The sequence below is a fragment of the Plectropomus leopardus genome, chromosome 2 (genome assembly GCF_026936395.1).
Source record: "Plectropomus leopardus strain MGB_pleo_1.0 chromosome 2, ASM2693639v1, whole genome shotgun sequence".
Lineage (NCBI taxonomy): Eukaryota > Metazoa > Chordata > Actinopteri > Perciformes > Serranidae > Plectropomus > Plectropomus leopardus.
The window spans coordinates 33,766,787-33,780,542 of record NC_142177.1 but is presented as its reverse complement, the minus strand read 5'-3'; the positions used below and the strand labels follow the sequence as shown (position 1 = coordinate 33,780,542).

General features: G+C 39.6%; 2 protein-coding genes across 6 annotated transcripts in view; both read left to right on the top strand.

The window, feature by feature from the left end:
• ece1 (endothelin converting enzyme 1) overlaps positions 1-1,218 on the top strand; it is a 37,491-nt gene extending 36,273 nt beyond the window's left edge. For both annotated transcript variants that reach the window (XM_042509327.2, XM_042509318.2), the window contains one exon: positions 230-1,218. In XM_042509327.2, the coding sequence (XP_042365261.2) occupies positions 230-406 (177 nt within the window). In that variant the 3' untranslated portion in view covers positions 407-1,218. The remainder of the gene's footprint in view (positions 1-229) is intronic.
• A 1,365-nt stretch (positions 1,219-2,583) lies between these two features.
• Positions 2,584-13,756, top strand: part of eif4g3a (eukaryotic translation initiation factor 4 gamma, 3a) — an 82,221-nt gene continuing 71,048 nt past the window's right edge. For all 4 annotated transcript variants that reach the window (XM_088069225.1, XM_088069228.1, XM_088069222.1 and 1 more), the window contains exon 1: positions 2,584-3,197. In XM_088069225.1, the coding sequence (XP_087925351.1) occupies positions 3,034-3,197 (164 nt within the window). In that variant the 5' untranslated portion in view covers positions 2,584-3,033. The remainder of the gene's footprint in view (positions 3,198-13,756) is intronic.

Genomic DNA, 13,756 nt, shown 5'->3' with positions numbered 1-13,756 from the left:
ATAAAGATCAGGACAAGAAATTTTAAATTAATAACCGAGGAAAATAAATAAAGAGCTGTATAGCCAAGAAATGACTGCAAATAAAACTCATAATAAGTGATGAAAACATGTCAGGACTGTCTTTAAAAATCTTTTTATAATTCTTTGTAGAAATCACCAAATAATTTTGAAGGCCCGTGCAGAATTAATCGCTGATTTTGTGTTTCTTTGTCCTCGCTTATTCCTGCAGGTTTGGTGCTCTGTCAGGACACCGGAGAGCTCACACGAAGGCGTCATCACAGATCCTCACAGTCCATCAAGATTCAGAGTCATCGGCAGCATCTCCAATTCACACGAATTCTCAAAGCACTTTGGCTGCAAAGCAGATGCTCCCATGAACCCGAAACACAAGTGTGAGCTCTGGTGATGCCTCAGCGCTGTTTATCAGCAAGGAGTCAAATGGACGTTTTGGGAGAACCGATTGACAAAGTCTCTACGGACGGGGAACGCAAGAACCACTGAAACTCCCGCTGCCTTGCCACTTAATGCTTATCGGGCTCCTCATCAGGACATGATGTGCCCGCTCTGAATGGAGGATCACAATCTGTAGTGCTTCTCCACAAGAACTGTCAGCTTTCCCCGACTTCTGAAGCTAAATGTTGCCATAAATGCGCTTTTTGAACACTGGAAACCCAACAGGCGGTTACTGAAAATGGGGGAACCACTCAGATTTTATGAGCTGATTATCACATATAGTGACGAATAAGCAAAGTGAGGTTTCTTTTTTCTGAACCTCTTCACTGTGCTGATGATCTGTTCCAGTTTACTTTTATAGTGTTTTATTTATGGTCACAAATTTTTCTATGACAGTGAACCAGGGACCTGCCAGATGTTGAAAATGAAAATGTAGTTCATGTGGACAGTTTTATTAAGATTTGGTTTATAAAATATGTTTTAATGCCACAGAAACTATTTTTCTTTGAACCATTGCAAAGAAAAACTCTACAAACTGTTACATTTTTTAGAGATATCAAGGTGATATTTGGTTTTTAACTTCTGTAATGGAAGACCAATGCAAATCTGAAACAGAATGAAGGAATTCACAGCAATAAATTAAAATAAATCAACTATTTTTTTCATGCAGAGTTTTGTCATATGGGCTGAGCTATGATGTGCCATACCTGTTTTTATGAGAGTTTGTCACAAATTATTTTGTATAGTAAAACCAATCATAAAACATGTTCGTCTCATGTGTGCAGTTTGTTTAGTGGCTCTCTGTCTGTCTCTCTCACACACACACATCTTTTAGGATGGCTGGTTTATGAGTTAGTGGGCCCCTGTGCACAGATATGCAAAGGACCCCACCATCTCTCCTACATAGGCTTTGTGGCGGTTTTGCATCTATTTGTGGTTGTTTTGTGTCTCCTTGTGGTCCATTTGTTTCCCTTTGTGGTTGTTTTGTGCCGTTTTGTAGTCATTGGGTCTTCAATAAGTTCAGCTCATTGGGGTAATTTTGTGTCTCTTTTGGTCGCTTTGTAGGCATTTTGTGTCCATTTTGTGGTTGTTTCATATCTCTGTGTGGTTGTTTTGTGTCTCTTTGTTGTGTCCTTTGTGGTTATTTTGATTGTCTTTGTAGTCATTTTGTCTCTTTTAAGTTCTTTTGCATCTCTTTGTGATCTGTCTGAGTGTATTTGTAGTTATTTTCAGGTCTGTAAGATATATTCATTCTTACTGGGGTAATTTTGTGTCTTTTCTCTGTTGTTTTGTGTCTCTGTAGTCATTTTTTGGGTCTCTAAGATATTTTAATTCTTATTGAGATAATTTTGTGTCTTTTCTCAGTTGTTTTGTGTCTCTTTGCAGTTCTTTGGTCTTTCTTTGTGGTTAATTTTCCAGTTTTTGCAGTTATTTTGTGTCTCTTTGCAGCTCTTTGTGTCTGTTTATGGCCTTGTCATGTCTCTGGTCATTTTTAGGCTCCTCCTTGTTGGTAATTTGAGTGACATCTTGCAGGTGAAAACAGGATGCCCCTTGACATTTTAAGTCTTTTGCCCTGTGCCTGGTAGACCCGTTCAATAATCCACCTATGCGATTTAGTTGTACAGACGTGTGACTAGATTCATATTGCACCCACTGCCTCAGATTACACTCCTTAACCTATCACAGAAAATATAATGTGACACTGTCTTGCTGATTTGCAGGTGCAAAGCAGCCTCATGGACGATAGATGGCGCTAATAAGACACAAATTCATGTTAGAGTCCTGCTGCTGGTGCAGTCCATGCTTTGAACTATACTATGAAAAAAGCGAAATACTAAATGTGGAGGTTTTATTGCCATACCTACACGCAAATTACTCTAAACATCATTGCAACTTGATGTAATTTATTTTTTCTTATTTTGCCTCTTAATGAGTTTGCAATTATCAACAGCATAGTATTTTGTTTTCGGGTTTTCGTCAACTAAATTTACAACTTGAAAATAAGGAATTTCCAAAAAAAAAAGTGTCAAAAATCTGTCTTTGAGATTTGATTTTCATAATGGGGGCGTGAAGCATACACGTTAACTGTATGTGATTGTAGGTTAGTTGATTAGCCGAGCGAATCCGTAACTCGCCGAGAATTGCCGAATCATCTGTCCTGCCCGGACTGCTGGAAGCGGCCGCAACGCCATGTTGGCGAAGTCTCTCATCTCTGTGAGAAAAAAATGATAGAAAACATACGTGTCGAGAAGAAAAGGTAGATCGCCGAGGGAGGCTGAAGATCGTGGCGACTATTTATTTTTGAAAGAAACGAAACCGAGCCGGATCCGCAGAGGTTCCGGACGGGCGAGGGAGGCTAAACCTCCCACCGTCCCCATGAATAGCACCGCTGATCCGAGCAGCGACTTTCCATGAAAAAAAAGACGTTTGTGTTGCTATTCGAGCTTCGTTATCCCGGTTCGTTAAAGGGATTTGGGGCCTGCTTCAAGAATCTGCTACGCTTGCTCAATGCATGCAAGCTAGGCGTTGTTTGTATCAGTATTTATTAAGGTATTGTTTTTATTTGTTGATTTTTTTGCAATGAGTTTGCCACCGAAAGTGGTCCCAAAACCCGCCGCTGTCGCAGTTAGCGGACCTGGAAGTGGCCCCTCTCCGTCGAGCCAACTGCGGGCTACCCTGACCTCCGTGTCTCTGCCGCCGGGAGCCCCAACAGCTCCCCAGCCCGGCGCTGTACCGCCACCTCAGTATCCTTTCACCTGGGTAACATGGACATTTTCTTATGATATTGTGCATTTATACTCGTATGTGTGACATGAACACGCTGCTGTTTTATTACTGTTTTTAGCAGAGGTTTTGATGCGGTGGGTGATGGTTTCGTTTGGAGGGAGCTGGGAGGGGAGGGGACAATTAGCTAGCTAAGTATGCTAACGTTAGCTTATCAAGCCGGTTGCCAAAGCTAACGGAAATGTTAGTTTGATTTTTGGGAGCTACAGCACTCATACTAGCAACGTTTGCGATTGAACGTAGCTGTCACAGAAACGCAGTGGAGTGCAGTTAATGATAACTGAGGTGACATTATTTGGTGTTGTAAAGCCCCATTAACCGGCAGGCTATCACACCGGTTACCGGCTTTGTTCAGTTAACCGTTGTTGGGCTAGCAAGGTGCGTTAGCTTGTGCCAGCTAAGCTGAGGGTAGCATCTGTGGCTAGCAAGTGCACAAGTCAGTGAATGCGACGTCGCAGAGCAGTAAAGCTTCGCCCATTTTTAGGGTGACGACCTGTGGCTTAATAATGGGGCTCATGTTAGTCTGTACAAAGCTGTGTTTGTGGGAATTTCGTCCCCTTTCCCTTTTCACATGACATTAAAGTGGTGCTGTTGTGCACCTTGACAGGCCTGTCAGTGAGTGCCTGGGCCGGTCAGGATGACAGCACGCATACATTTGCAGTGAGACAGTATCTTGATCATTTTTTGACAGTCAGTAACGTTGTTTGATTTACATGATATGCTTTAAACTATTACACGCTGATTAACTTGTTGAAATTTTTATTATGCCACAATAATTGTTTGTGAACTACTTACAGCTGTTAAAGAGATAGTTTAGATTTTTTTGAAGTGTGATTGTATTGGCTGCTTATTTTGAGAAAGTGTAATAAATACAGTAGATGTAAGTTGGCACACCCCCAGTTTGGAGAAGCAGGCTGGAGACTGACATGGAAGCTCAGTGATCTAAAGGGGTAAGCAACAAAACCTATTTTTGTCACCTGAAAAAAAGTCCCTCTTATCTTAAAATAAATATCAGTAATAAAAATGGGGCTTGTGTTAGTCTGTACAAGGCCCTGTTTGTGGGAATTTCGCCCCCCTTCCCTTTTCACATGACATTAAAGTGGTGCTGCTGTGCACCTTGATAGGCCTGTCAATGCCTGGGCTGGTCACGATCACAGCATGTATGTATTTGCAGTGAGACAGTATCTTGATTATTTCTTGACAGTAAATAACATTGTTTGATTTACATGGTGTGTTTAAAACCATTACAAGCTAATGAACTTGTTGAAATTGGTATTATACTGCAATAATTGTTTGCGAACTCACAGAAACTGCTTACAGTTATTAAAGGGATTGTTTAGATTTTTTCAAGCTGGGTTTTATGGGGTGCTTTTCCAGAGAAAGTGTAATACATACAGTAAATGTCAGTCGGCACGCCCCCAGTTTGGCAAAGCAGGATAGAGACTGACATGGAAGCTCAGCGATCTACAACTGTGAAGGGGTCTGCAACAAAATGTATTTTTGTCACCTAAAGAAAATCCCACTTAAAAAAATCAATATCAGTAATAATAATGGGGCGCATATTAGTCTGGACAGTGCCCTGTTTATGGGAATTGCACTTCCTTTCCCTTTTCACTTGACATTAGCTTTGAAAGAGGAGTTAGTGCAGGGCTGGTGAGCTCGCAGGATGACAGCATGTATACTGTAAGTAGCAGTGTGAAAATTGCTTGCTGGTTTCTTGACAGTGCATTACATTAAGTGGGTTTCCATTGACTCTGAAATTGCACAAATTGAAATTGTGATCATAAAATATGCCTAATTTTGGAAAAATTCCCCTTTATCGCAAAAAGGTTTTTAAGATTGCATGAGGTAGTATTTCAGGCAATTCAAAAGCCATATTTTGCAAAAATTTAATGGAAGCATTTTTTCCACTTTTATGAGTCACATGATGCTATAGCTATATGCTTTTTGGTAGGTGCTGGCTCCCTTGGGCATGATGCAGCAGCGTTACAGGAGGTGTTATTGCGTAGCATAAGTCGTCAAAGGTTGAGCAGATTATGTGGAAGATTCGAATCTACAATTCCTCTGAAATCGTGGACTTTCACATCCCAGAAATCCCTCATACATGGCCGCTCCCACATATAAGTGGTTTGCCTTTCCATTATCCCTCCCATAATGCGTCTATGTCACCTTCGATTGGAAATAATGACGGCTAGTGCGGTGGCTGCAGTAGAAATAAACTTGCTGATGTTCTGAACATCCATCGTCACGCTTGTTGGTATTTTATCGCCCGAGGAGATGGAAACAAAATCATCTCGCAATTGTGTTGTATCGACATTTTGAAAATATCGCTTAATTTTTTATGCAAATCTGTAATGGAAACTCGCCTATTGTTTGATATGAGGGGATTGTTTTAAAGCATTATGAGCTGATCAGACAGTTACAGAAAATAGGGGAACCACTCTCAGATTTGTGAACTGGTCGTCACATATTGTGACTAAAAAGCTAATTGCTGTTTCTTTTTTCTGAACCTCTTCACTGTGCTCCATTTTACTTTTACTCATGGTCACACATTTTTCTACAACAGTGAAATATTTGGTGTTTGATCATTTTTGCTTGTTTACCATCTGCCTATGAAAACACAATAGTTCTGCCTGTGTACTTCTCTCTCGGTGTATGTCTGATCTTGATTGATAAACCAGTAATGTGTTAGTTAAAAATTACATTTTGAAAGACAACCTGAGGGCTATTTAAAATTTTGAGGTCCGCAAATGTGGTCATTGGACATGACTGCAGCAGACAGTATATTAGATATAGTAGATTTGAGTTGGCATGCTACCATTTTGGAGAAGCAGGCAGGAATGTGACATGGAGGCTAAGCAAGGAACTGCTTTGGAGTAGGGGTTGATAGATGATCGGCGTGGCCAATTACTGGGGACAATATTTGGCATTTTGCCGATTATTTGTGTCAGAGTTTTATTTTAATGATCCCTGATAAAATTAATTATGAAAAAGTGTGCGTATTACACTCAACGGACACCAGGAAAGGTAGTCTACAATATCTGCAAAGAAAGCGTCAGCATGGGAATCCATTTTTATTCAGTTAATTTTTCATTTATATTTTCACTGAACTTTATAAAAACGCTGAAGGGAACTTGCTGCATATAATGTTGACAGTTTCGGTTTTTATTAAACATTTGCTAAAGGCATTTAAACGCTGTTTTGTATTGGAGTTTGATATGTTCCAAATCCAAGATTTCAACAGAAATATTTTCATTTTTATTGTGAAATGCATATTGCTTCCAAATATTGGTTATCAGTTGAAGTAAGTAGTAATAATCTGAATCAGTATCAGCCCTGAAAAACTGTGGAGGGGTCAGCTACAAAATGCATTTGAGCCACCTAAAAAAAGTCCCACCTAAAAAAAAAAATCAGTATACTTAAACTGATAATGATTTTTTTTTTAGTCGGCTAAAATGCATTTTGCTGCTGCCCCGTCCACAGCAGTACATTCCTCAGCTTCGGTGTCCAAATTCAGTCTGCTTCTCCAAAAAGGGGGCGTGCCGAATGACATCCATATGGAGTATATGACATGCCATATATATAAGTATCTCATACAGACCCACTTCAAAAAATCCGAACTATCCTTTAAAGTTCAGTCTGTCAGTACTGTCATGGGTTTACAGTGTCATTGCCCCAAAACGCACCTTTACCTTCAGGTTTACACAGTGAAGCACCAGTGCTGCTCTACCCTACTTTTGATGGAGTGAAGTCACTGTGGTTATGTCACCTCCTGTTTTATTTACAGCATGGTGGCAGTAGTGTGAGACAGAGGATTAGGTTGACGTCTCCTGCCTGCCAGTTACACAGAGATGTGTCTTTTGTGATCTGACAGCCTCTGTTGTGCTTTGGCTTTGGGGTGTGATGTCTCAACCTGATTTCCTGCCACCCACGATCACAGCCCTCCATGTGTTTCTGACATCTGTACTGGGCAGTAAGACGCCGGTAATGGCAGGTGGCGGTGTGAAGCCCTGTCTTGCGTACAGTTTGTTGTGATGTTTTTGAGTTGTTTGCGAGTTAGATGAGCCGCTGAAACACAACACAAAGGATAATGGTCTCTTTATTCATAGTGTCATGCCCTCTTCTGACTCTCCAGGCTTTTGAAATTTGCTTAACCTACTTTTAGCTGTATGATCTGAAGCGCTTACCAGATGAGTACAGAACTAAACCCTCTTCATTTACTGAACTGATGTCTTGTTTTAGGGAGAGACATTCATAAAGATGGTAAATATTTGTCTTTTTATTGTTTTATGTGAATTTCTTTGTTTGTTGCCTAGCTTGGTTTCAACGCTGAATGAAGTGATCTGTCGGATTTTGTTCAACAATATGAAATTTTTGACTCCTCTTGATAAAGTTGTGGTTATTGAACCACAATTGACCCTAAATGTACACTGACAATCCTGTGACAGCCTTCAGTCAATAATCATCAGAGGCCCCGTGATACAATATTATAACAGTACTTAAGTCACGATACAATATTATTGCAGTTTTAAATGTGTTGCTTTTTGCTGAGCAATGTGATAACATAAATTGAATTGAGTATAATTTATTTAAAACATTATGAAAGTCATGATAATAAATAAAATACTATTCACATAAAAATCAGTGACTAAAATAATAGCAATATTGCAGTTTAATAATTTTTTTCAACTTCTAAATATGTCCCCAAAAACCAACTTTGTCAACATCTGATTTATCTAAAAAAAAATCATTTTTATTATAACGAAGTGTATCTAATGGATTGAAAAAGCAATTTATTGTATTATTTTATTTGGCTGCCAAAAGATTAATTTGTATTTGTAATATTAATATTTTATATAATTAAAAAATAGATACTTAGAATCTGTGCATCGTCATGATATTGGCACGCAAACATATAGTAATACTATGCTGTGTCGTTTTTGTTTTTTTTTTCTTTCTGTCAGACAGCCATATGCCATAAGAGCTGGTTACTTCAATTCTTTTTGTTATAGTTGTTTTTAATGGCATTAAGAGATTAGTTTGTCCAGCTTTTAACTACAGTTTGACAGATTGTATTCAGTGATTGCAGTGTAATATCCTTAATACAATTCAATTGAATCCAGAACATCCTATGCAAAGTGTAATTTTCTGTCCCTAGCTGCATCCAAATGTGTTTTTTTGAGGCAAATACACTTGCAAGTACACCAACGCCATACCAGTTTATTAGGTTCACTTAGCTCATGTACCTTTAATTCAATCTAATTCAACAGCCGTGCAACCAAACCTACTTTTACAAAGTTAACCATATTAGCTTTGTTGTTGGTAGAGGTATTTTTCCAACTATCTGGTCATTTCAGAGATTGTAGATTCTGTTGAATTTAATTGGATTATATTAAATGTTCAACACTAGAAAGTCTTTCCCTATAATAAAAAAGTATGACTTTTTTCTTGCATTACATAACCATCTGTGAAGTAGGTGGGAGTTAACAGAAAGGATAAATTGTTCTGTCATCTAAAGAGAGTGAGTTTGCAGGAATATGAAGCTACTTTGTCCTTGTACCTGTGCAATTCCCAAGGTCCCCCAGATGGACCCCGATTCAGACAGCACTACATTTGATTTTCATGTCTACATGAAAACAAACCCTCTTGAGTGTCGCCACTTGTCTGACCTCTCACTCTCTCCAGACCTCTGAGGTCAGGAGTGTGGGAGCATGTTACGCTCCGTCTGGCCTGGGTTCCTGATGTATGGGAATTCCCACTTGGAAGGATGTCGGCGTGTGTGTTTGAGATGCACAGGGGTGCAGAGAAGCAGGGTGGGGAGACATGTATGTGTGTGCAGTGCTCGGGATGGGAGGGGGGCAGTTTGTTTCTGTTCCTGGTTGCCAGAGAAACACCCAGCGCATGCGTCTGCTGCTGCACTTGTCAGACAATGGCAGCGCTGCTTAGCATTCAGAGCGAGAGGCCAAGGTGGCGCTTCCCACCATCTGCCAACAAAGACCCAGGTCACCCAGCCTGCCTCAGCCCTCCCTCATTTCCTTCCATCCCCCCACAGCTCACCTCACCCCACTGCAGGCCCAGCTGAGAAAACTGAGGGCTTCTCCCCATTTCCCCCCTGCTCGTCTCCCCGGGCACCTCCTCCAACCCCTCGCCTTTATGGTACAACACTTTCATCTCCTTTTTCTCTCTCACAAAACTTTCAATTCTTCGTCCCCCTGGCGTGTTTCTGTTTGGACAAAATGATGACAGCGTTTGCCAATAAAGAGCAGTGAAATGTAATACAACCTGTTAGCCAGACACGCAGTCACAGCCAATTTTGACACAGCTACGTCATGTATGTACCCAGCTGGTGGGTCACACAGCACCATGGTCCTGTATTTTAGGACAGGTGTGTGCAGCCTGCATGAGAAGATATCCTCATGAGCATACTCACTGTGGGATGTTATAAATAAACTGCTGAGTTGTTATGAGCCAGCATGCAGGACTGTTCTTTCCAGAGAGGGAGTGGCCTGTTGAAGAAGACATTCTGCACTCTGTCACAGCTCTCCCAGTGTTTTAATCTGAAGTGACATTTGCACGTCATTACTGATGTTTGTTTGTTTTTTCTCTGTCTTGAATCAACACCTTTATTTTTTCTGGAAAAAGCTTTTCAGATACAACCAATAATTGTTGCATTTTCTGATAATACTAACATTGCTTTCAACTGTTCTTACAATGCCTAGTGTCTACTGTGAACTCTGTGTTTGGAGATCCTTTCCACCCACACGGTGATGCTTTAAGGTCGATGGTGGAGAACGTTCACGTCCACTTGTCAGCAAGTAGTGCTACAACAGTTGCCAATACAGTGTTAATATTTGTGTCGGAGCAAGAGATTGTGCTTCGCCTTAAAAATATACAAATGCAGTATTGCATGTACTGTACTGAATACACGGCAGCCAAATTATTGTGTAATTTGTGTCCATTTGAGCAGAGTTTTGATGACCAGTGCTAATTCAGGGAGCCTGCCAATGATTGACGGCTGCACAGGAAAAGTGCAGTTGCAAATAATCCTAATGGCATAAGCATTGAGGTGCTTGTGAGTACTTGTGAGGTGCTACAAGTTGTGGGCGACAGCCACCGTGTTTGAGTAAGAGAAAGTGACAGAGAAAGGCGAGGAGAAGGTGGACTATTGCACAACAGTGTTATTAATAACTTACTTGGGATGCCACTTTGTCATTTTTTGATTGTCTGTTGGAACTTTTGATATTTATACCAGTGAATAAAAACATTCATCAGCCCAGCAGATATAAGCGTATATATGTAGATCAGTGACGGTGGCAAATCTTTGAGGCAATGATGGTGACCAACTTGGTTGTGATTGTTCCACATTGACAGACGCTTGTTGGGAGTTTCGCTATAATGCAGTTTCCAAGGAGTGTATTATATGCAAGTATTGAAAGTGAAAGTACTGAAATGGACTGGGGATAAAATATAATGAATATTGTTAGTATTAGCTATTAATTTCAATTCTCTGTTGTTGCACATTCAGAAGTTTTTATGCAAAATAGAATGAGAAAAAAATAACGTTTCCTGGAGAAACATGCCTTCAGGAAGTAACTGGGTATTGTTTGATTATATCATCCTGGGTCCGTTATCATTTTTCAGGATAGTTGTACTAAAGGTTTGGTATCAGTATTCAATACCTCTTAAGGTATCAACCGAAATAACCAAGTACCAAGTAGCATCTAAATTTCTCTGGTAAAGCCATGCATGCATGGGATCCTTTTTGTACACGTTTTTCTTTTAAATGCAATGTGTGATTGGCCCACTACTGCAGCAGCTACATCCCATACAGTCTGTGGTGTGGTGAAGTAGAGCGATGTGTATTTGATGGAATTAACAGATCAATGTGCAGAGAGGGAACCAAAACTCTTGAAAATATGGCTTTACTGCACACCAGGTGTCTGGTGGGATTTTACACTTCTAAATGCTTCAATTCACGTGATTGGATGAATTAGGGGGAAAAAAGGCTCCATATTAAGTATTGTATTAGTATCACTTTAGGGGTACTGGTATCATGATTTTTTTTAACAATACCCAGCCTTAGTGGTACTGCTGGCTAAGTCCAGTGATGTTGCTGTTTTAAACGTAAGCCAGTAAGTGGGCGATAATGGATTTCTGGCCACTGTTTCTGACTACTGGTCAGTGTTTGATTCTGCCATGGGGTCATCTGAATCACACAAAGTCACCAAACTGCATTTTTTTAAAAATATTTTCTCTAGTTTCACAGAAGAAAGCTGTCACTGCAAAAAAAGGACATGGTGTCATCCTCTGATTAAATAACAGGAAGTATTTTTCACATTTTTTAAAGCACCATGGCCCCTTTTCAGAGACATTCAACAAACCCTGCAGTGCTTGATTGTTTATTTAGACCATAATTTGGAGGAATGATATGAGCAAACCGGGCCGACACAGATTCTGAAATATTAAGACCAACTTTCTGATGATCCGTACAAGTTGTGTCAGGCTTTAAAGATATTCATCTTCTCCATGACATCTTTATTTCTTTATCATGAGGAAATTGCTTTTAGACATTGAGACCCAAAGTAAATGGCAACTTGAATGTAGTTTTATCCATTCAGTAGTGAAGGAACATCCAATACATCTTTATCTATCTAGAGCGAAAGAGGTATTTTGTTATTTATTTAGATATTGTCTGTATTCACCTACTTTAAAATGCAGACTGACTGCCTGATTTTTTAAAATTTTAAAACCAAATGTGATGTGCGCTTCAGGAGTCCAGGACCATTGCTGTTAAAGATTTGGGTTATTAGTGTTGAAATACCAACATACCACCTATCGTTCATACTGTAGTGAAAGAGCAGTCTCAGCAACAGCAGGCAGGGTGTGTGTGCGTTTTTGTCTTTGTGTGTGTGTGTGTGTGTGTGTGTGTGTGTGTGTGTGTGTGTGTGTGTGTGTGTGTGTGTGTGTGTGTGTATGTGTGCGCGCGCGCGCGCACATAAGAGTGGCCAGTGGGCCAGCAGGGAGAAGGAGGGTTTGTGTCTGCACCATCTGGGCCGTCTCCACTCACTTCCTGTGCCTCCACTCTGAACCCACTGCACCGAGATTTCCAGGTAGCTTGTGTCATTCAAAGGAAGCGTGGTATTTTTAAATGTATGCCATATTTATGTCACACAAGCCTCTTTTTTTTCCTGCTGTGGCAAAGAAATTGCCTATGTGTTATTTCATGGCAATGCAAACATCACTGTTTGCTTTAGGTGATATTTGTCTACAGAGCTGCTAAGTCAGCACAAACAGAGCTCACCGTTCACTCTGACAAACCTTCTCTTGCCTCTTTTTCTTGGATAATTTATGTGACTCACTCAGTCGTGAGGTTATTAAAGGGACAGTTTAGCCCAAAATGAAAAATACATGTTTTCCCTTTTACCTGTAGTGCTATTTATTAATCTGGACTGTTTTGGTGTGAATTGTGTTGGAGATGTCCGCCTTCGCTTGAATATAATAGAACTATATGGTGAACTTAATTGCATGTTTAAATTTATTTTTGGCAAAATGAGACAAGCTCTTGTGATCTAATGTTTCAAATCTTTTAACCTACTACTGAAGATTATAGTATTTTTGCTTGGGGTTGACTAATGTTGGTTTTTCATCGCCAGTACCGATAATTAGTACCTGTTGAGACCGAAAACTTCTATATCTGGCAATAATGTACATTTACAATAAAAATGAAAATATTTCTGTCAAACTTTGGAATATAACAAACTCCAACACAAAACTTTGTGTAAATGCCTTTAGCAAATGTTTAATCAAAACTGAAACTTTTAACATCATATACAGCAAGTTCGCTGCAACTTCTTTTTATATAAAGTTCATTTAAAATTTAAATTGAAAAAATTTGAAAATAATAATAACTTTCGGAGGTTTTAGAAAGTAAAAGTTCCTCCCATGCTGACGCTTTATTTGCATTTAATGGTTTGCCTTTCCTGGTGTTGGTTTAAGTGTAATATGGACACCTTTTCATTAATTAATGTGATCAGTGATCATGAAATAAAATGCCCATGCACATAGTTGGCAAAATGCCAAATATCAGCTTCAGTAATTAGGCTGGGCCCATAATCTGTTGACCCCTAATTTTTTGTTCTGTGCTTGTACTTACCTGTTGGCAACATAAAGATCAACTTATCTAATTCTAAAAGCCATATTCTTACATAAAACCTACCTCTGCACAGACCATACGACTTACCTTTATACTTGGCTGCAATGCTTGAATAAGAATAAGATGATTTGTCCAGAAAAAGACCTTGAAGGTCATCACATTTTAGTAAACCTGTAGACACCGTGGATACAGTTGGCAGGTGTTGGAGCCACATATTTGATTTAATAATTCACAGAATATTTTGATTTTATTCAGCAAATTAACATCAAGTAAAGCAAAGCAAAGAATGAATGAATATGAATAATATAAATATATATTGTGCTATGTATTATGTGTTGTCATTATCTTGGATTATCAATTATAATT